The sequence below is a fragment of the Thermobia domestica genome, chromosome 9 (genome assembly GCF_964235325.1).
Source record: "Thermobia domestica chromosome 9, izTheDome1.hap1.1, whole genome shotgun sequence".
NCBI classification, from domain to species: Eukaryota; Metazoa; Arthropoda; class Insecta; order Zygentoma; family Lepismatidae; genus Thermobia; species Thermobia domestica.
This window is the reverse complement of record NC_137462.1, coordinates 58,883,536-58,906,695: the sequence shown is the minus strand read 5'-3', so window position 1 is coordinate 58,906,695 and position 23,160 is coordinate 58,883,536. Positions and strand designations below refer to the sequence as shown.

Here is a 23,160-nt window from a genome sequence, read left to right as displayed (position 1 = left end):
TTCTTTAACGAACGTTCACAAAGACGGCTGACATTTAGTATCTACCTATATTTCTCTTTCTCATCCTTTTTCTTTTTGCCTGAAGAAAATGCCTTTTTTTAAATAGTCACAACTAAATGATTTCCATCGAGATAGAAACCTAGCAAAATCAGTTTTTTTGCTCTGAAAAACTGTAAAGTATCCCATTATATGTCAATTTTGAGAGCAAGTTTCAAGAACGTTCCGTCTTAGACGTTTCGAAAATAAATTTATTTGCAGTGCGTCCTGCATCAGTCTTTTCTCTCTCAGTCTCGATCTTAATATATTACTTTCGCATATCTAAAAGGGATATTCAGCAAACTTCATAGAAACACTTTATTCTTAATCACACATTTTATTCTTTCAGGTCAATAAGGCAAAAGGGAGGTCTTTCTGCATAGATGGATTTGACAAACGATACAGTAATTGGATGCGCTATGTGAACTGCTCTAGGTTTGAGGACGAGCAAAATTTAGATGCAGTCCAACATCGGGACAAAATCTATTATAGAGCCTTGCGGGACATCCCTCCTGACGTCGAGCTCCTTATTTGGTACGGAGATGAGATTGGGTACAGGTACAGCATTGATGAGGATTACCACCGTCTGCGCTCGCACAAGAAATAGATGTTAAATTCAGGTATAACCTTTGTTTCTTATTATAAGAGAGGCTCGGAGGAAACATAATGGTTATGCATTTTCTAACTTTAGAGTAACCTGGAAGAGAACGTTTAACATCCCCACATACAAAACACACTTCCCTTGCCATCTGTAGGCAGGGACGTATGCAGAGGGTGTGTCCTGGGGGTTGCCGAAATTTTGACTTTCGTGTAAATGTAGCCTAGTTTTAGGGGCAATTTTTGGAATTTTAATATAAAATACCCGTATTGAGTTTGGACCCCCGAAATAAATTATTACGTACGCTACTGTCTGCAGGTACACTTCCGAAATTAAACTACCTACTATTCTGTGGTTCGATGCGAACCTATTTGGCCTATTAACTCAATTTCACTGGAAGTGGCGCTTATTATTATGTTCTCCCGAGCCTCTCATATTTTAGCTAATAGTATAACAGGTACTGTCACACGCATGCGTACAAAAAAGGAAACTTTAATCCTAAAAGTGATCGTTCAAAACTACATAAATTTTAACTATCGAATGAAAGATACGGAACTTGACACCAACTTCTCTCTTAACTTCAAATAATAATAATAATAATAATAATAATAATAATAATAATAATAATAATAATAATAATAATAATAATAATAATAATATCAATAATAATAATAATAATCTAATATATACAATTGAGGAACTCCGCTTGACCTAGTGGCTAGTACGCTTGCTTTTGGTGTGCGTGGTCCCGGGTTCTATTCTCGGTGGGGGTCCAGTTGAACGAAAAAAGTGGTTCGGATTCCATTATAATCAGTAGGTTCACGTCTTCTTTAGCCGCTCAAGCATAATCATCAGACGTTAAACTCAAATAAACCAAAAACAAAATTAAATTAAATTAACAGTGACTATATTTGTGACTTTATAACTCTTGAATTACCCGACCGATCTCGATAAAATGATCAACATAGATGAGGTCCTGGGATGCTTTCTGTCGTATCACTTTGACGCTGTAACTTCGAGAAGGTAGAGTAGCAAGATATATAAAAGTGATGGAAAATGACTGATATTAGTGCCTAATCCACAGTTTTCGGGATCGCTGATATGAACAGTGACATTTCCAATCTCGTGTAAATCTTAATTCAGCACCCATTTGTATTTTAAGTCCAAAATGAAACGTATTTTCCCCGTGTGAAGAACGGCTATTCTGCTAGTATAAAATCATCGAAAGTAAATTCCTACATATATATGAATTCCTGTAAATTATTCATTGTAGCTTTGGAAAATTCAAGATTACTAATAAAACTCCAACTGACCAAAGCAGTATATATATTTTAAGATTATATATTTGTGTCTGAGGAAGACTATGTTACATAGCCGAAACAGTAACACAAAAATATATAACCTTAAAATATACTCCTCCGATGCTGAGAAGAAGAATAGACAAGTGGAAGGACAGAAAGAGGAAGGAGATATCCAAGAGACAGCAGATAGTGTTCTTAAGGAAGTGTGTGAAGGAGAACACCACACCGAAAGGACTTCGGATAATCAAGAAAGGATTGATGTATCAATCAGTGAGATACAGAAAGTTGATTAAGAAAGCAGAAAAGCAGTCATGTGGGACACCATAAGAAGAACTAAAGAAGTGGAAGACAGTGAGAAAGGAACTGAAAAGGAGAGAGCGAGAATTGAAGACAAGTTATCGATATTTGTGAGAGAAGAAGTAATGAGAGATCTGAACAAGTGGGAAAAGAAAGTTGAAGAGAAAGAGAGAGAAAGATTGAAAGAAAAAGGAAAGAAGCTGGGATGGACTGAGCAAGAAAAAGTAAGTGCAAATAGGGTAATAGTAATAGGAAATGTGAAATTATCAGACCAAGAAAAGAAATGTTTGGAATTAGGCTACAAGTTTAAAGTGAAAGAAGAGAAGACAGAAGTAAAAGAGGTAGTATTCACAGTAGAACAAGCAATTATGAAAATAAAAGAACCAGAGCAGAGGGAAAGAATTAAAAGGAAAGCAGTAGCCATTGTAAAACAAAACGTAAATAGAAAAGCAGGAAACCTTAAGAAAGAAGAGAAAGAAGGATTAAGAAAGTTAATGAGAAGAAAGTACATCGTGGTAGAACAGGCAGATAAAGGACGGGCGACAGTGGTAATGGAGAAAGAATGGTACAAAAAGAAATTGGAAGAACTAAGCGATGACACATATAAAGGAGTGGGGAATAAAGATGATATAAGAATCAAAATAATTGAGGAGGGAGAAAAACAAGGTTTCAAGAAATTAATCAATAAAACAGGAAGAATTCCAAATATGAAAGGTTTTCCAAAAATACATAAAAAAGAAATTAAAATAAGACCGGTGATGGATTGTAGGAACAACATTTTCGAAGCACTGGAAGAAGAAATAAAATAGATTGCAGAAGAGATAAGAGAAGGACAGGAGAGTAGCACAGTGAAAACACAGAGGAGGTAAAACGTGCTCTAGAACGAATGGGAGACAGAAGACAGAGAACCACATTGTTCAGTGTTGATGTAAAGGCAATGTTTCCAAGCATCAAGAGGGAGTACGTGTTAAAAACAATAGAAGAAATGGAAAATAAAATTATAAGCTTATAAGAAAATGGAAAAAGGAGGTGTTGAAGGCTCTAAAACTGATATGGGAGAATAGTGTATGCATGATTGGTGAAAAATTGGTGAGAATAAAAGAGGGGCTAAGCATAGGTTGAAGACTGAGTCCGGTACTAGCAGAGATTGTAATGAACAGGTGGAAACAGAAAATAAAAGAAGGAGGAGGACAAAATCTTATAATGTTTTGTAGATATGTACATGATTGCCTTGGAATATGGAAAGGAACTGAGACAGTTGGAGAAATTTGTTAAAATAATTGAGGACGAAGAAAAAGGGATTAGGCTAGAAATGGAGATAGAAGAAGAGAGGAAAATCAACTTCATGGACATAGAGAAAATAGGAGGAAAATTCAAAACGAGATGATACAGGAAAGAATGCGATGCCGGGATATACTTCCACAAGAGGAGTGACGTAGACAGGGGAACTAAAAAGAATTTTATACAGAACATGAAAAAGAGAATAGAAATTATAGATAGCAAAGAAGAAAGAAGGAAAGAATACATAGAAATACTGTGCCAATTATTAAAGGGAAACGGATACAGAAAATAAACTTTACAAGAAAGAAAGAAAGAAAGAAAAGAGGAAGAAGCAGAGAAAGTAGGAAAAGGATGGTTTGGTATTGAAAGTTTAGGCGAGAAAACGGAGATACTGAAGAACCTGTTGAGGAAGAAAGGGATTAAAACATACAAGAAAGAAGGAAAGAGGATAATAGACTTAGTGAGAGAGAAAAGAAAGAAAAAAGAAAAGGAGATAAGATCAGAAGAGGAAGGAGTAGTGTACCAGTTTAACTGTAATGAGTGCGATATGAAGTACACTCATGTCCAAAATTATTGTCGCATATCTATAAATATGTTGTTGTAGGAATATAATTTGTTAACGAATTCTTCCGGTATTTCTTACAATGTAGTATGTGTATAATCGGCAAAGACATGTATGTGGCAAATTTCATGTGAAAAGAGCAGTGAATAAGAACAATAAAACGAAAATAAAACTTTCTTGTCCATTTAGCAACATTTTGTTTTACTCATTTTAATTTTCGTATTTATAATTCTTTTCTTATGAAATTTACCACAAATATACATTTCCCGATTATATACACAGTATCAGTATTAAAAATACTCTGCAAAATCATTATCAAATTATATGCTTACAAGAAGACAATTATAGATATGCGACAATCATTTTGGACATGAGTGTACATAGGGGAAACAGGAAAGAGAAAGGATAAAACAACATAAGGATGATGCTAGACTAAAAAGAGAGAACAACGCAATATATAAACACATTAAAGAAACAGGACATGAGATAGATTGGGGAGGAATAAAAGGATTAGAAAGGGAGAAAGGGAGTATGATAAGAAAGTGGAAAGAAGCGCAGTGGATTAAGAAATACGGGAAGGAGAAGATGATGAATTGGTCTAGTGGACTTGTAATACATGAATTATGGGAAAAGATGATAGACCAAATATAAAGAAAGAATTAAAAGGATCGACACGGACTGTTGGAGCAGGTGTACTACGGAGAACAGCAGATAGGCAATAGCGGATAGAAAGTGTAAGTGACAATCACCTAATTGAGAGTTTCATAACAGGTGGTCAATAAGAGAAAGTGACTACAGTAATTAAAAATTTACTTTTTGAGCCAATTAAAAGTTTATGTTTTGTAAAGAGAAAGTGGGCGTGTCTTGCATCCAGATTGTATATAAGCTGTCAAAATTGGATATTTTTCTCATAATGTGTCTGAGGAAGGCTATGTTACATAGCCGAAACTGTAACACAAAAATATATAATCTTAAAATATAAATACTGCTTTGGTTTGTTGGAATTTTATTAGTAATCTTGAATTCTACAAAACGCTGCTCTTTGTGATTCTTATGCGAATGAGATGTGTAATGCATACTGTAGTATCTTTAGTGATCTTGATGTTAGTGATTTTATTTTCTTTGAAAAACTGATTAACTAATAAGTTTGTGGAAAACTACGCGTGACAATTTATTCTGAAGCATGGAATGTTGTTCGGCATCTATACGGGCATCGTTTGATGTATGTTCTATCTTTTGACAATCTTAAAGTTACAATTTCAGGATACATATCCTTAACCATATAATGCATTATTGTCTTCTAATGTTATGACACAAAGGATATATTTCAGTATATGGTTCATCTTAATAAGAAATGTGGCTCTCTTAAGCATCCATTTATAGTTATAAAAAAAAAAAAAAAAAAAAATTAACTCGTCCATATAATTTTGATCACCTGAATGAAATCTATGGATTGGCAATGTCTCATTTTGAGTCATGTTTTCCCATCACGTTAATAAATTGTGGAGTGTATCTTAGAAAAAATATAACACTTATATTTGGTAAGGAATATTTATAAAAGTTTCCTTCATGTAACATTTTGTAGGATTAATAAATGAAAATCAAATAAGCGGGGGGCCAGTTTGTTTGTGCAAGATTCATTTCTATAGTAATAGTCCATAGAGTTTTTATCAGAATTTACAATAGCTTGCTAATGTCATGTCGAGTCCGTCAAAATTGTGTGTATATATGTGTTTGTGTGTGTGTGTCAAAAAGGAACTGTTCATAACAACACCGACAAAGTTTGGGAGGAGATTCCTGACACCAAGTTAAGACAAAATGTATAGACCAACTTGGGTACACAAATGTTTTTTTTCGGAGTTATAGGCTGCCGAAAATATGAAGGAATGATATTTAAAGGTCCATAGCTTCAAAACTATGGAACCTACTGTAGTCGGGTCGAGACTTCACTTAGCAACTAGTATATGCCCTATCCAAAAATCCATGTTTCAGAATCATGTGGTACTTCCGCATCAATTTTTGTAGAGGTAATTGGTGAGTACTCTAATTTATATGCACGTAGGCAAACTTTCTCTATAAAAATTGTTGCGTGAGTACCTTAGGATTCTTAAACATGAATTTTTGGATAGGGCATATACTAGTTGCTAAGTGAAGTCTCGACCCGACTACAACTTAGGATACTTGAATCGATGCATAAGTTCGTGCATTTTTCTTTTGTGTTGGCAACAATGCGACGTGAAACGATTGTTTATCGTTATTCCGTTGTTTTACCGTAGTTTGGAGTTTGTGTGTTGTGAAACACAGGCTTTCTTGATTGTGAACGTGTTACGGTATTGTATATATTTCAGAAAAACTAATATGGAATGTCAAGTTGAGAAAAGTGATCATTTCCGTCACATTTTACTCTTCGAGTTTAACCGAGGATCCAGTGCAGCAGAAGCTGCGAGAACAATTTATGCAGTGTACGGGAATAAAGCAATTGCTGAAAGAACAGCACAGAAGTGGTTTTCCCCCTTTCAAGAAGGAGTTTAACTTATCTGATGATCCACGTTCTGGAAGATCTTCAGATTATGACGAAAATCGCTTGAATGAGTTGGTTCATAAGAATCCTCGGCAAACAATGCAGGAAATGGCGCAAATTTTTGAATGCGATGTTTATTAATGTATTGTTACACTCGTAGAATATGGTAATGTTATGCCTATGTTGTATTTGTATTTGAACTAACAGAACAGAACAGCATAAAAATAAAACATAAAATATAAGAACCTTACGAACTTATGCATCGACCCAATACTAGCCTGCATAATAACATATGGCCTGATCCGCTGTCATTTTGAATAGTCATCTCGTGTGCAAAAGCTCAATACTGTTTTGACTACGTGAAATATGGGAATACGTTACCACTTAATCTTATAGAAAAATGGATATCTTTGCATTTATTGTAAGATCAATTCTTCTATAGAGTTGTCACAAATGTATAGTTATTTTCAGGTGAAGTTCGGTACTTTTAGACACATTAAAAAAACGTGCTTTCCATCTTGATACGTATTTGTTATTACAGTTATGCTGTCAACTAATTTTTTTAATTTGCATAATTTTTGGCCATAATTCTAATCATATATTTATTTAATTTTCAGGAATATGAGTTCTGATTGCTGGATTAGAAACTTAATCGTGACTAATCTTCTTCAGTATTCATGTGGATATGTATCACTAAGAGTCATGAAGGATGTATTTCTGAATACCAGAAATGTGCAGAAGATATTGCAAGAATATATATTTGTACAACTGATGGAACTTCTTCATTTTCCAAGAGGACAGAACAGACAGTGAAGTGTTATCTTTGGTGAAATTCATTGTAAAACCAGATAGAAATGATCATTCAAAATATACAACATAGAAATAGGTTGTGAGCCTCAAAGATTTATTCCTCAAGGGAAAAGAAACCCTTGGCCACTTTTCGTGGTGTGAGATATAGACCAAAAATTAGCAATTCAATATTCAATTTTGGTTGGTCCAGAATAGATACTTAAAATACTGAAGGGTCAGCAGATAATTTTTTTGTGTGTATTTTTCATTTTCTTTTAATCGTTGTAGAGCTTTTGGACAACCAGTTTTGCTCGGAATGTAAATGAATTTCTGTTGGAAAATAATTTACTCCCATCTTGTATGGATGTGAAATATAAATAATTTCTCAACTTCCATCATATTTACATATTTCACGAAGAACGCATATGAAATATGGGTTCTTGGTGACATCCATGTAAATTATTTCATAGTTGCTGCTATCATAATAAATTATTCTCTTGTGATGTATATGTGGTAGTGTTCCTATTAGAGGTAAGATGTATTGCAATTTAAGTGTATGTAACCTAATGCCTAACTCACATATTCAGAAATAATTGAACCAGTAGTTTTGAAAAGATTATGAGTTCGAAAATGGTGATTTTGCTTTAGCTCATTTTTTTATTTATTTATTTTGGAAGACCAATTGCTCAGGAAAAGTTGTTTATTTCATACAATGAGAAGAAAACGGTACTTTTTCAAATAGAGATCGATCATTTTATGTTTATTAGGATTTTCTAAATTAAACTGTTTTTGTTTTTCAATTTTCTCATAACTTTACTTTTATTATTCATGGCGTTTGAAAACTACTGATTCAATTATGACGCACTTATTTACGGCGTATTTCAAGCTTGCCTAGGAGTGTTGATCTCTGATTTTATTCTTTTGGAAGAGTACTTTTTTGTTATGTTTTAGTTTCTCCTTTCGCCCGCGATTGTCCAAGCTAAATGACTACAAGCTGCCCGCTCAGATTTTTCCTTCTAATTTGCTGCCATTTGAGTTGTTTAGCTATATTGAAGGTAATTTTATTTCAACTTACACTGTAATTGAGGATCTATCCTTTATATTGTATTTTTTTTAAAAAATTTGCTATTTTTTCAACTTACCTGTGCCGCCTAAAATATCGTTAGGAATTATTTTCTTAACATCGTTTTTAGCATTAGCATGATATGAAGCTGCTCTGTTCAGCTTCGTTACTTGCCCTTTGTTAGGATATGACATTTTTTATTGGAGAAAGCAGTTGAGGTAAAAACATGTCAGCATCTGCTGATACACGTTTATCTCTTTTATCTATTGCAAATAATTTATTACTCGGCATGCAAAAGGAAAGAGGTGATCATTATTATTATTATTTGTATCATTTGCAATTCATGTGATGTTTAATATAGGACAAATGGGTAGGAGTAAAATATTATAAGTTTCTGCAACTGAAAAGAGATGATCATTTGGTATGAAAAACGATAGAGATTATCTTGTTATAATGTTTAGTAGTATTTAGTGTTGTCTGATATTTATTAATGAGAAATTAGTGTGGGTAAAATATTTTAGTAGTTCTGGAAATATTTTTAATATCGTAAAGTTTCTGTGAAGCAAAAGTATTCTGGATATCTTTTATTCTCCATTCTATACATGACCATTAATATGATACATATCTGTCACGCAATATCTCCAATCATTCTATTCTTCCTGTCATCTTTCTGCCATTCTATGAATTCTATCCAAAATCTTCTTTCTTATGCCCCGATCTTCCTTTCGTACAATTTCTAACATTACTTCATTTGTAATCTTATTCATTAACTTGATTTCAACGTTTTCTGATATAATCAAATTACAATGTCTTCTATTTTCTTTTTTTTAATCCCCTTCCCATATATTCCACGCTTCGTGTTAATAAATCACACTCTTTAAATGCGTGTTCCCATTAGGATGTTATTGAATCCTGTATTGATATTTCTGCTAAGGTAAACAAGGTTTGTGTCCCACAAAGGTACCTATCTTTCCATTAATCGATATTATCTCCATTCCATTAAACAACCACACAACAACTAACACACTCATACAAAAGATCTATATGTGGTATGTATTGAAACACACCGAAAGCTCAGCTGACGACCATTAAGAACAGTAAACATTATTGAAAACAATGGCTGGTAAGAAAACGTTACTTCAATATTCTGAAAGTCTTTTCCGCTAAAAGCACATGCATAAATACGACATCAAAAACCTCTCACCAAAATGGAACATTTTGATGAAAAAGATATGTGGAAACCATATTCTACTTGAATTCTATTGTTTGTATAAACAATATAGTAATGCAGTGGTTTATGTATTTGGCCTATTAGCTGCTACACTCTCAGTGTTGTCTCTTGTGCTCTATATTTTATTCCACCAGAGGAGATACCTTATTTGTTTAGCATCGTGTTTTGCTAAGGTAAATTATCACATTATCACTGAGAACTATCTCATCAGGTAACCCATCATTGAGGACCAACAAAACCCGGATCACTGCTCGTTGTTCCCCATTCGTGCAAACTTCTAATGGAGCGACTGTGGTCTATGTGCAACAAAAGGAAACCAAATGGAGGAATTAGGATCAAACTTTCATAGCATGACTACAACAGCATAACAATAAAATAAACGAAGACAGGTCAGTATGAAAAATGTGAGAAAAGTTATAACTACATTGCGGATGATTTTAGAATTATTCTCGTAGATATTTACAATGCAATGACATCTTTAAATTTTACGTCCCACGTTATGCCGTCCAGTATATAGGAGACAGTGATAATGAGAAATGAATGAAATGGTGGAATAAAGAAAGTGGGAGGAAACGGGAGAACCCCGAGAAAACCCACGCACATGGTGTTTGTACACCATAAAGTTCAATTGCTGGGATCGAACCAATAACACCATGCGCCAGAGGTGAAAGCTCTACCATTGAGTCACAGCGGCCAGTATATATATATATACAGAGTGTAAGGAAAGGTTGTTTACAACGCTTGGGAGGTGATTCTACAGATGAAAACAAGTAAAAATGTCTATGTAACACAATGTCCATCTTGGCCTCCTAACCGAGTTACGGACGTCCAAAAGAGTAGGAAAAGGAACTTTGAAGGCTAATTCTGGCAAAACGATAAGGGATAGGAGGGCGGTGTTAGGCGGCCCACACAGACTCTCAACATGGACTATCCAAAGATACTAAGATGCCCCAAAGGATGCCTCACTTTGCCCTCATAATGTCCGCGGCATGCTTCGTATCCTTTGGGGAATCCCTTGCGCTCGCGTTATATAAAAAATGAAATTAAATCTTTAAGTTTTACGTCCCACGATTATTCCGGTTAGGCTAAAGGAGACGGTGATGATGAGAGATGAGTGAAATGGTGGAATGAAGAAAGTGGGAGGAAACGGGAGAACCCCGAGAAAACCCACGAGCAAGATGTTTGTCCACCACAAAGTCCACACGGCGCGAGCTGGGATCGAGCCAGGGACCACAAGCACCGGAGGTGAACGCTCTACCACTGAGCCACCGCACCTTATATATACTTTCTTCATATGAAGAAACTGTAGACACTCATTCAGAAGTGTCTATTGTTTATTATTATTATTATTATTATTATTATTATTATTATTATTATTATTATTATTATTATTATTTTGCAGCTAGCAACTTATGACGCATACAATATTTAATGTCAAGTTCGGATAGAAATATCTCTTAATCAAATAACAAATGATTATTTTCGTACATTATTACTCGCTTACTAAAATAAATACCCTTTTTAGACCAAATAGCCTTTATACTTATATTGTTTGTTTCCTTAAGTCTTTCTTTTCTTTGCAAGACTGTAATTTTGACGAGTTTGTAGCTTATAGACATGGAAGGAATATTATGAGTGTTTGTTTCGTATAGAAATCAAAATAAAGTAATTTGTTTATTGTAGCTAAATAATTATTAGGTAATTTTCTCCTGTACGTTGAACAGGAAATGTATAAAAATATCTTTTCGTTTAATTTATTCCCCTTGAATTTGCTTTATATACATTGGCATGTTGTGCTAATTGTATTCGATCGGTAAATTACTGCAAGCAATATTCTATTTGTTCTTGCATTGCTATTTGCGTCGTACACTTTTTGAGGGCTCTCTGTGTTGTTCTCCTAATACGTAAGTTTCTTTAAAGTACTCACCTGGAAATATTTTATTTTGTGCTATATGTCTCTTTTGCTTTCTTTATTATTATTTATAGTATAACATACTGTATTACGCATATATTGTATAGTATGTTATAGTATTAACAAGAAACAGCAAAAAGAGGATATATATACGTTTCAAAAACTCGAATCAGATTCCAACTATGTAGAATATATAAATTGAACGCACTACATTTCTTTTTAATTGACTTAGAATGCATAAACTGAAACCAAATTTAGAACTCTTTCCATGAAACTACCTACTTTCTTCTCGTTATTAACTAAATTGAAAGTCTCTTTTGCTTCTGCTATGAAAGTTGTCTATGTATAGTATAATTATTATACTTCTAACTAAAGATTGTTGAACATCTATATTCATAACATACTACATAAAATATTTTTTAAAAAGGAAACCACATTAACCTACTTTAAAACAAGCGATAAAAAGTAGACAATAATCCCTGTAATAAAAAGCGTTTAAAGTAGACAATAATTCATTACTATCTTCTAATATATGAAATTGAAAGTGACCTCCTAACTCTTGAATCACCCGAACGATCTCGATCGAATTTTCAACATAAATAAGGTTCGAGCCTAGAATGTCTTTTTGTCATTTCACGTTGAAGGTGCAACTTAGGCCAGAAGGGGGAGCTATTTTTAAACAAAATCGAAAATGACCAATATTAGTGTCGAATCCATATTTTTCCCTGCCACTGATGAACAGTGACACTTCCGATGCTATTTAAATGCTAATTCAGCCCCGCAACTTGGGTAGGGGGAGGTACTTAAAATGTTCGAAAATGGCCAATATTAGTGTTGAATCCATATTATTCCGTGTCGCTGAGATGAACATTGTCACTTAAAATGCAGTTTAAATCCTAATTCACCCCCACAACGTGGGGTTGAGAGGGGAGAGATTATATAAAAATGATTGGAAATTAACGATATTAGTCTCGATTACATACTTTCGGGGTTGCTGAGACAAATAATATCCATTTATGAAATTTAACCCTTTCCGGATCCTGACTTTTTGGGCTATTTTTTAGACTTGCAGTCAAGCAGCTACTGTATCGTCACTATTTATCCTAGGATCATGGTTCATACCTCATTCTCTTCAGAATAGAGCTGGCTTTCAAATGGTACAACTTGCATGCTCATACCATATACCAGAAGCGGAGAAAAATGTCAAAGTGAAAGTTTCGGAGGGAAAATTTTTTTCTCGAACTTTGGCCCCCCTGGCCCCCCCCTGTGTGAACGTAGGCATCTAAAAAAAATTTGAGAAATAGTACTTGGTATACTGAACGTGTGTGTCAAAAAATTCACTGAGACGTCCCTAATTACCCTAGAATAATAATTCGACCGTCATTCTCTTCAGAATGGAACTGCCTTTCAGACGGTATGACTTACGTGTCTTCATCATGTATGTGACGCGGGAAAATCCTGAAAAACGGGATTTTTTTGTCTAAAAATCCCTTTTTTCAGTTTTTCCCCCCTCTGGACCCCTCTGTTTTAATGCAGAGATCTGAAAAAAAAAAATGATAAATACTACTAGATAGGCTGAATGTTTGTGCACAATTTCAATCTTCTAGGTGCAAAAGTAAGCCCGCCAAAAAAAATATACCCACCATGTCCCATTTCTCCTTATATAGAAGTATATTTTTCAAAAAATCCCTGAGACGTCCCTAATTACCCTAGGACAATGATTCGACCGCCATTCTCTTCAGAATGGAATTGCCTTTTAGACGGTATGACTCAAGTGTCCCCATCATGTATGTGAGGCGGGAAAATGAAAAACGGGATTTTGGGGGTAAAAATATCCCTTTTCCCACCCCTTTGCCTCTCTGGTTCCCCCCCTGTTTTAGCACTGACATCGGAACAAAAAGCTGGTAAATACTACTCGGTGGACTGAATGTTTGTGCAAAATTTCAATCTTCTACGTAAAAAAATAAGCCCGCCAAAAAATATTGAACATACGCTTAGAAAATGTGAAAAGAAATTTTTGACTTGTGACGTCATCACCTCGTACGTCTGGACGCAGGACGGTCTGAAACCATACGTATGTCTTCTACAACGCCTCTGGACTTGGAAAACAAACAAACAAACAAACAAACAAACAAAATAAAAGAAAAAAACAGGACGAAAAAGCTCAAATAGAAGAGAAATAACGCAATGTACCATGAAAAATGCGTATGTTACAAATTGTACCATAGGATCCCGAAGGGGTTAAATGCCATTTAAATCCGAATTCAGCCCCCATTAGTACTTTATGTAAATATAAAACGTATTTTCCTCTTGCGAAGAAAGGGCATTTTGAGTTATTTATAAAATGTTTTAAAGTTTGTGCCAAGCAAAACAAATGGTATTAATATAAAATTAGTTTCGATACTAATATTATGAAGCATTAATTTGTTTGCGTTCGCACAGTCTTATCATTTGAAGGGTATACGGGAATCACGATGTAAGTCCATTGTTTTGCGAATTTGAGCTGTTATTACCGTTTTATACAACAAATAGTAGTCTTATATAGAGTAAATTGTGTATTTGGAAAATATGACCAATGCCCCTGGAATTTGGCTTTGGAAGGTTCATGTACATGGAAAAAACGATCAAAGTTCACAGGTCCATCGGAAAAACAATCTAAGTCCGGACAACATTACTTGGCAAGAGATACAAGAAAAAAAATGCCCTTTCGCACAAATTACAATCTCACAATTCCTTGTGAAGATGACGGATACACTTGTTCACTTTCGAAAGTCATACGTTGATTAATATGAAACATACAAAATCACAGAAGCCTCTCGATTTCGTGAACTGAAAGCAGATCTATTACTTCCGATAAAGCAGGGACAGCCAATTGTAATTTCCTGTACAAAATTTGAAAACTTGCAATTCTTGAAGCAATTCTGTGCGAAAGAAAAGCAACAGTACTTCAGTGCATTGAGAATACCCGAAATAGGTGGACGAAGACATTGAGTAAGTTTCAGTAAAGACAGCCTCACCACAAACAAGAGACAAGGTGAAATATTATCTCTATGCATCTATTGTTTATTCAAGAATGCTTCTGTATTTTGGTTGTGTAACTGTATTTTTTTCTATTTGTAACTGTTAATCATTGTAATCTAAACGACTAGAATTGAATAAAACTGAGTATTACTTAAGAACAGAAAAAGATTGGGGGGAAGAAAAATGGGCCCGCGAGATTTTCACTGATTCTTGTAGTACTCGACGATAGAAATCTATTAGTGAAGGAATTTTCAAAATCGGCACAGGCAAACATGGTGAAAATCGCATTTTCATGTACCGGGTCAAAATGGGAAAGGAAAAAGGGCCCGCGAGTTTTTCTTTCTGTTTCATATTTAGGAATCAAGACAGAAAGTAGCATACCTAAAGAATAACTGCTATCCATCAATATTTCTTCCATATAGCATTTCAAAAACCTGAATACTATTTTTACTATTAACATTCTTAATATCTCGTAACCTATTTTCTAAATAACTCAACGATCGCATATGAGTATATTTAACCATTAGCTTATGCTCAATATCAATGTCAGAACGATTTGACTCCACATGAGAACCTGGGTTTAAAAAACAACATTAGGTCTATAGGATTCGGTATTCCTAATATCTGATCGAAAGTTGGGATTCCGAGTAAACATATAATCACTACCCACTCGAGGAGTTGAACTTCTAATACTTGAAACTCTTCTGTAATAGTTTCCTAAATTTAAATATCGATGACGCAACCGCTCATCACCAACAGGATTATTGTTGGAAGGTCTTGAACTACTTTCATTTAATATCGGTTCAGCAAAGGACACTGTTAGGGCAGAATATGCTATAGTTTTGGTGCACATGCCTTCTTTTAGAGAAGAAGAGAAAGAAGTAGAATGTTGAAACATTCTAGAAGTTTGTGGAACATAGTCTGTAATAGAAGATGTGATCTTGAAATTAGTTTTATATTGATATGTTTCTTGTGACACTGATTAATATTAAAATACATAGTAAAAAAGTGGAATGCTGTATTTAGTAGATGTCATATAATTAATTTTTAGCATTGCGGTAGTTTAATATTTGGCGCAGTCGCAAACAAGAATTTACGTTCCTGGCAGACGGTAGGGAAAGGAAATGAAAAGTATATATGTGTCTTATTTCAATTAGGAAGAAGAAGTGATCGCTTGAGGCATAGTGGAGAGTCCTGTATTGCATGGCGTGGTGGATAGAGTCCTGTATCGCTTGAGGCATGGTGGAGAGTCCTGTATTGCCTGGCGTGGTGGATAGAGTCCTGTATTGCCTGGCGTGGTGGATAGAGTCCTGTATCGCTTGAGGCATGGTGGAGAGTCCTGTATCGCTTGAGGCATTGTGGAGAATTTTTGCACCCTTTTAGTAGAAACTATCCTGTATCGCTGGGGATGAGGATGAAGTTTCTTGACATTGTTCATGGGGATTTAGGCGTCCTTTTACTGACTTGTTGTTAGGTTAGATTACGTATGAATATATTATTACCGGTTAGGTTAGGTTAGGTTTGTGACTGAAAATTTGATTTTGAAAATTTATTTGGTAACTTTTTAATTGAATTGGATGAGCTGTTGATAGAAACTGCTTTTAAAACAGAATCTAGTTTTGAGAGTGTTTTATATACTGTGGGTTTGGAATTTTTTTATTAATATAAACCTGTGTTTCTATGAAGATACATTTGATATGTTTATATGCAAAAATCGTTTATTAACAAGTTATTATCTATACATATAAAATCATATTTGTACTTAGTAATTTATTCTATATTTGTATACATTTCTGGAAGAGATCTACTAATACGAAATTATATACTTATTTTGGGGATATGATTAAACATTTCTTAGAGGGGAGGAGGATGTTAGGGCAGAATCTGTTATAGTTTTGGTGCACATGCCTTCTTTTAGAGAAGAAGAGAAAGAAGTAGAATGTTGAAACATTCTAGAAGTTTGTGGTACATAGTTTGTAATAGAAGATGTGATCTTGAAATTAGTTTTATACTGATATGTTTCTTGTGACACTGATTAATATTAAAATACATAGTAAAAAAGTGGAATGCTGTATTTAGTAGATGTCATATAATTAATTTATAGCATTGCGGTAGTTTAATAGACACCTGTCTCTGATTCATTCTAGAACCATCTAAACTAGTAGCATTAACCATACGGCTGAAACCGAAAGTACCATTCGACGATTGGGTGGAACGATTTGATAAATTAACAAAAGGCGATGGTATTGTCGTACATATAAACTACCCTGCGTAGGAGGAGTTAATTCCATATTAACAGATCCAAATTCTAAACTTCTATCTAAATCGATATGCCCTGTGGCATCCAACGTTAAATATTTGAATTCAGGAATATCAATAACTGTATGATCTCTAACATCCTCCATTGTACTGAAATCCAATAAGCATAAACACAATACAAGTAATCTATATATATAAAAGAGAACGTACAAATCCTTTGTTAGCTCATCACGCTAATACGGCTGAACCAATTTCTTTCATTTTTGGGGGGTTATTAAGATTTGGACCCTAGATGGTTTTTATCATATCACTTTAATTTTCAATTACCAGTGTCTTGAGATAATTGACCATTCAAGTGTCCATAACGTAGAAATCCTTTGTTAACTCATCATAGCTAAATCTAACCGTATTTATATGCAACCCACATGACCGTGTCACTCGGCGGGTTAACATAAATGACAGGCGATATAATGTTAACATTTACTGCAATCTTCTATGGTTTTTATCATATCACTTGAAAGCGAAAAAGTAAAAATTATCTAAGTAACAAAGTTTATTGCGTTCCGGGGTGACCCCAGCGAAGCGGGGTGAACGCTGCTAGTATATAATAAATGTTACTTAATATTAACATAAATACAAGCTAAGTCTAAAACTACTACTACTACTACACAAATGAAAATCGACTCGACCAAATACTAGCTGCGTTATGTCAATATTAGGAAGAGACAAGAAATCACAATTATTTCTAATTATTTCTCTTAACTCGAAAAAACTTTTGCATAAGAGAAGCATAAACAAATTAAGAGAATAGACATACAAAATTTATTATGAAATATAATTTGAAAGCTAATTTTCCTTCTACTATTATAATAAGGACTAGATATATTTCTTACTGGATTTCTTTTCTGAGATACTATCTCCTGGTCTACTGTAACGACCCTCTCCTCCTAACCCCAACACACGAATCCAAATCGAGAGCCACAATTAAAAAAAAGTTTTTTTTTTTTTAAAAAAATTAACAATCGATTCAAATTCGCGCAACAGATCCGAAAGAAGGGTCTTGGCAGAACAGACCTCCGCTCAAGTCGCCACGTCAGCTTTTACAGATTTATATTCCTTGTGAATACGATAATGCAATACACACAAATAAATCAGGTAACAATAATTAATAAATAATTAATGAGAAACTAAAATTCAAATTTTGAATAACAAACTTTATTACAACAAAACGATGGTTGTGTATATACACTAATGCGTTAGATTAATATATATACACAAGGAAACAACAACAACAACAACAAAAGATAATATTAAAAGAAATATATATATATATATATATATATATATATATATATATATATATATATATATATATATATATATATATATATATATATATATATAATACCCGCAAAAATTTCAATATTGAATTACAAATGTAATAATAATTCAATTAATCTCGATTCTGAAGTTCGATTGTTAAATCTTTTCGCAATTTCAAACTTTAATTTCGATATCTCCAAATTATTTGATTCAGAATAAATTCCAATATAACTTTCGAAGTCAAAGTAAATTCTCGAAGTAATTGAGAAAAATGTTAATATTTTAAATAAATCAGAAACTAATGAGTGTTTATAATATTCACTCAATCTAAAATTTCCTTCGTTAAATTCTTTCTTCAATATCATGTAAGATTCTCCAAGTTGATTCAGTACTCACAATACCAATACTTTTGCCTATGACTGTACAACAATTCCATTAATGTTATCGACAATCTCAAAGTTAATCAAATATAGTTAATTTCATTCAATTTTTCAATAAACATAATAAGAAATTCTTGCTACTAAAAATATAACCTAGTCCAATTATTTTTTGACGTGACTACAATATTCGAAAAATATTAAATTTCCAAATGATGAAAATTACTATTTCTATTATTACTAAATATTTAAACAAGCAAATGTCTGCGCAATTAACCTTTAACTTAGATTTTTTACGAATAGTTTTACTCTTCAGTGTACGATTAGGAATTTCAATAGAAATCATTCAGCAAAAAATATATAATTATGCACGGTTTAACGAGTCTTATTAAGCTACAAAATATAGAAACATATCCACAAGGAATAAATCGTGAAACTTCGTTCTTTCTTCAAACTAATTCGTAGCTGTTCTCCCGCATTACCATTCCACCAATTTAAAAAAATATTCTGGGGAGGATTTGTCAAGAATATGAAACATTTCCCTATTGTGGCAACTTAATTCGAAAATAAATAATGTCCTAGTCGAAGCGGAAAAAATCTACTAACAACCAGACAGAATTTAATCACAATGGGACACATCTACTACTAAAACTGAAATTCACTCACCCAAATTTTTCTTCTCTTTGTTACCTTGCTCCTCGATCTTTCAATATTGGCCTGGGTTTCTTCGACTGACCATTGAAACGTCACAAGAAGCGAACGAATATATTGGTCAAAATCGGCACTTATAATTCAGAACCTTTTAGAAGATTCACGCCAAAATTCAAACGGGAATAATTTTTGGCACACTAACGAGCTCTTGACATAGCAGTTTAGCACCCAATAGGCTTGCTGCATTAAAATCAAAGCAACATACTCTTTCGTTTCTCAGTTTCTTTCTTTCACAAATTTAACGTCCCACAAAAATGCAGAATTTATCCTTGGGGCAAAATAGCTCCAAAAAACTAACCAGATATAACTTTAAAGCTATCAAAATCACACGATTACACTGGTCACTTGGATAAATTCAGAAAATATAAGCGGGCACAAGGTTGACCTTCTTTGGTCCCCCGCACAACTCCTGACTCGGCTCCTAATCTCAAGAAATCTTTCAGTAAAAAAGAAAATGCGCTTAACAGAATTGTTTACCACTGAGAAACTTGTATTTAATTCACAGCACAAATAACTTTTTTTTTTACACTTTTCTTTCCTTCTGCCGTAATTTCCAATATATTCATTGGCCCCGTTCGACATCACTGTTGAACACACACACACAGACGTCGACACAAAGCAACTCGAGGCAAACGTTTCGTTCCATTTCCAACGCTACACAAGCAACTCGCGGAAGAAGTATTATGCTTGTAACACTTAAAGACCCGGAGGGGATTTACATGTAGAAACGCTTGGATCCCGGCCATTTTAAATGTATTTTTAAAATTTTGTTACTCAGAAACTACCCTTTTAAAGTAAATGAAACTTTCAGATTCAATCAAATAAAAATGTACTAATATAACAAAAAAGCAGTGATGCACTTAGCATTGATACCGTTGAATACACAGTGTTGCAAACTTTAAGGAATATTTTTTGTATGTTGGAAATCCAATCGAAAGATACATTGTCCGATAATTTCGTGTAAATTGCAAACGACCATACAACTAAATATAAATAAGTTTAAATATACACTACATATCACAATATGTCACTCCGCCCCCTCCTCTCCCTTTTGGTGACATGTTAGGTGCGAGGACGTTTAGAAGCGCGGCGCGATGGTTGAGAACTAGTGCTAAGAACAGCATCGAGTGTTGTTTTCGTGTCACTGTCGGAAGATTCTACTTATTCTAATATTGTAGCAATGTCTAAACATTAGATTCATCGTCCGTTTCAAAAGCATCGGAGTCGCTATCATCTATTATTTCCGTAATTTCTCCGGGCAAAAATACGCCACTATCATAAGAACCACGACTTGTTGCGGTGGTATTCATGGCCAGAAGCTCAACTAAAAAGAGGAAGTGAAGCCTAAGCAAATTACAAGAAGGATGTTGAAACAACCACACACAGTTCCACTGGCTTATAAAACAGGAGAAAAAAATAACTACATGATTTTTTTCCTTCTGAGTACGCATATCTTTTTGGGGAATATACACTTGGCACAGCATGTCATATAAATCTACGCAGTACGTGACCTGTAGGCATGAAGGTGATAAAGATTAGTGAAAAGTAAACAGAAGGGACTAGCTGTATGAAGCTGTTGGCTTCTTTCGTCAACTGCGTGCTGAAGTGCGGGAGCTGGCCTTGATGGGTGCATGGCAACTAAAGTTGTCTCCGGGACTGAACAAGAGGGCAACTATAGTTGTCCATGGGTCTTTAAGTGGTAAACCAAACCAAGCAACCCGAAGAGACAACTTGTTCCATATAAAAACTAGAACAAGCAGCTCGGAGCAGACGACCTGTTCCTTAAAACAAACCAGGAGATAGTATGCGGGCACAGGCCAGCCGCATAACACGAACCCTCTAACAACCACGTGATGCGCAAGCAGAAATGAATGATTTCCATTTTTATTCCTATATTCGCGCACTCCCTACTTTTTCTTTTCTACTTTTTTTTTTAAAAAAACTTATTAACTGAAAATACAAAGATTAGACAATGTGCTCTTAAGAGTGCTAAGATGTTTTTAACAATACTAATATACATATTTCTTAATATCTATTCCCCCTCTTTTTTTTTTTTTTTTTTTTTTTTTTTTTTTTTTTTTTTTTTTTTTACAAACTCTTGCTTCTCTTCTGTCGGAATCATAGGACGAGTCCATCCAGTCGCAGAGTACGGGGTGTCCTCAAGGGCGACTCGTTACAAGAGCAGAAATTTCATCTTGGCAGATTCATTCTCCGTAACTTGAACACTTAGTGTTCTAATATAAAGGTAAATTATTAATTGTGTTTATTCTCATATTTGAAGAACATTATTATAATCTTTCATAATTTTGTTTTGCATTTTAATTTCAATTTTATTATAAGTTCGTATCCAATAATGTCATGACAGTTTATTCAGTTTAAATATTTTTCACTTAATAGTAATTTAAAATAAACTGAAGTGTATAGCGCACAACGAAATACATTATTATAGAAAGGGTATTTAGTATTTGAATTAATGAATGAATTCTACTGAAGAAGAAAATTTAGTTTAGTGAAGAGTCAATCTTACTGACGTTAGTTGATGTAATATGCAATAGATAAACCATAGAATAAAATTAGAAGTGGAATTGATATATAGTAAAGAATTTATATTTTGAATATGAGTACATTGATAATATGGACTTCGTGCGGAGTTGGGTAATAGCTAGATGAGATGAAGATTTGTAATGAAACAGAATTGTTGTTTTGATTCCTTACAAGGGACATCACCCAAGTGTCCGGCTCCCATTTCAATGATTTTTTTCTGATACAGGGCATGTATGCTTTTTTATGATGACATAATTATTTTTTGCCATGGTGCATGTTTTCTATTTTTTTATAGAATTTTTAAGAGTTGCGATGTGGTTATTAGAGATTACTGAAGAAGTTCCTCCCCACCCTTTGTAAACGGAGTGTTAATGAAAAAAGTGAAGAACAAGCATGTGGATACATATAAGGCCTAGGGGGAAGTCGTATGGTAGGTATGACCTTGACAGTAGCCATTTTGAAATCAGCCATTTTGAATTAGTTCAAGTTTTGTATGTAGCAATAGGATAATATGAAACATAATTTCGGGCTAGAATTTAATCAGGAAAACAATGGTGAAGTTAGTTTTAAGATACGAACATTTGGGGAAAAGTTACAGGGAAAATACAAATTTATACTTAATATGTGCGTAAGTCTCTAACCTCCGCTTCTAATCCGCGTATTAATGATAATAAGTGGATTAAAGCTTTCAAAATACACATTAGGCCTAGAAGGAAGTGCTACAGTAGGGGTAACCGTGGTAAGATCCATATGGGTCAATCTATGCAAAGTGATCGAGAAAAAGAAAAATTGTCGCTCGACAATTTCTAGTGCTCTCAAACGGGTCGAGTCAGCTCGAGTCAGTTCGTCTATATATAAACAAATAGAAAACATGTACCATGGCAAAACTTTCTGTCATCATAAATAATGCATACATGCCCTCTATCAGAAAAAAATTCATTGAAATCGGAGCCGGAGACTTGGGTGATGTCCCTTGTTGGTGTAATCTGAGTCGACTAAGCAAGAATGATGCAGACCTCTAACAATGTGGTCTACCATGAATCTCAGAGGATTAATGTTATTATAATCGTATATTTTTATATTACGTCATTATATTTATTTTTTTACATTATATATACAACTATATTAAATTTACCTGAACAAAATAGCTTTAGAGCAAATATAAGAAGAAAATAGGCTTTCTGATTGCAGATTTTGATATCACAAAATCCAAACACCTTCTCAGGCAATGAATTCTTATCGCGGGAGAGGCAAAGAGCGACTTCACCAATGGTGGATCACAATTCATCTACATATTTGTATACCCTGATAACCCTCTCATCCGCGAGTACCTC

General features: G+C 34.1%; 1 protein-coding gene across 2 annotated transcripts in view; it reads left to right on the top strand.

Moving 5' to 3' along the window:
• Positions 1–8,053, top strand: part of LOC145694001 (histone-lysine N-methyltransferase set-17-like) — an 83,713-nt gene extending 75,660 nt beyond the window's left edge. For both annotated transcript variants that reach the window (XM_081770146.1, XM_081770147.1), the window contains 2 exons: positions 386–656; positions 7,214–8,053. In XM_081770146.1, coding sequence (XP_081626272.1) covers positions 386–643 — 258 coding nt within the window. In that variant the 3' untranslated portion in view covers positions 644–656; positions 7,214–8,053. The remainder of the gene's footprint in view (positions 1–385; positions 657–7,213) is intronic.
• The last annotated feature ends 15,107 nt before the right edge of the window (positions 8,054–23,160 follow it).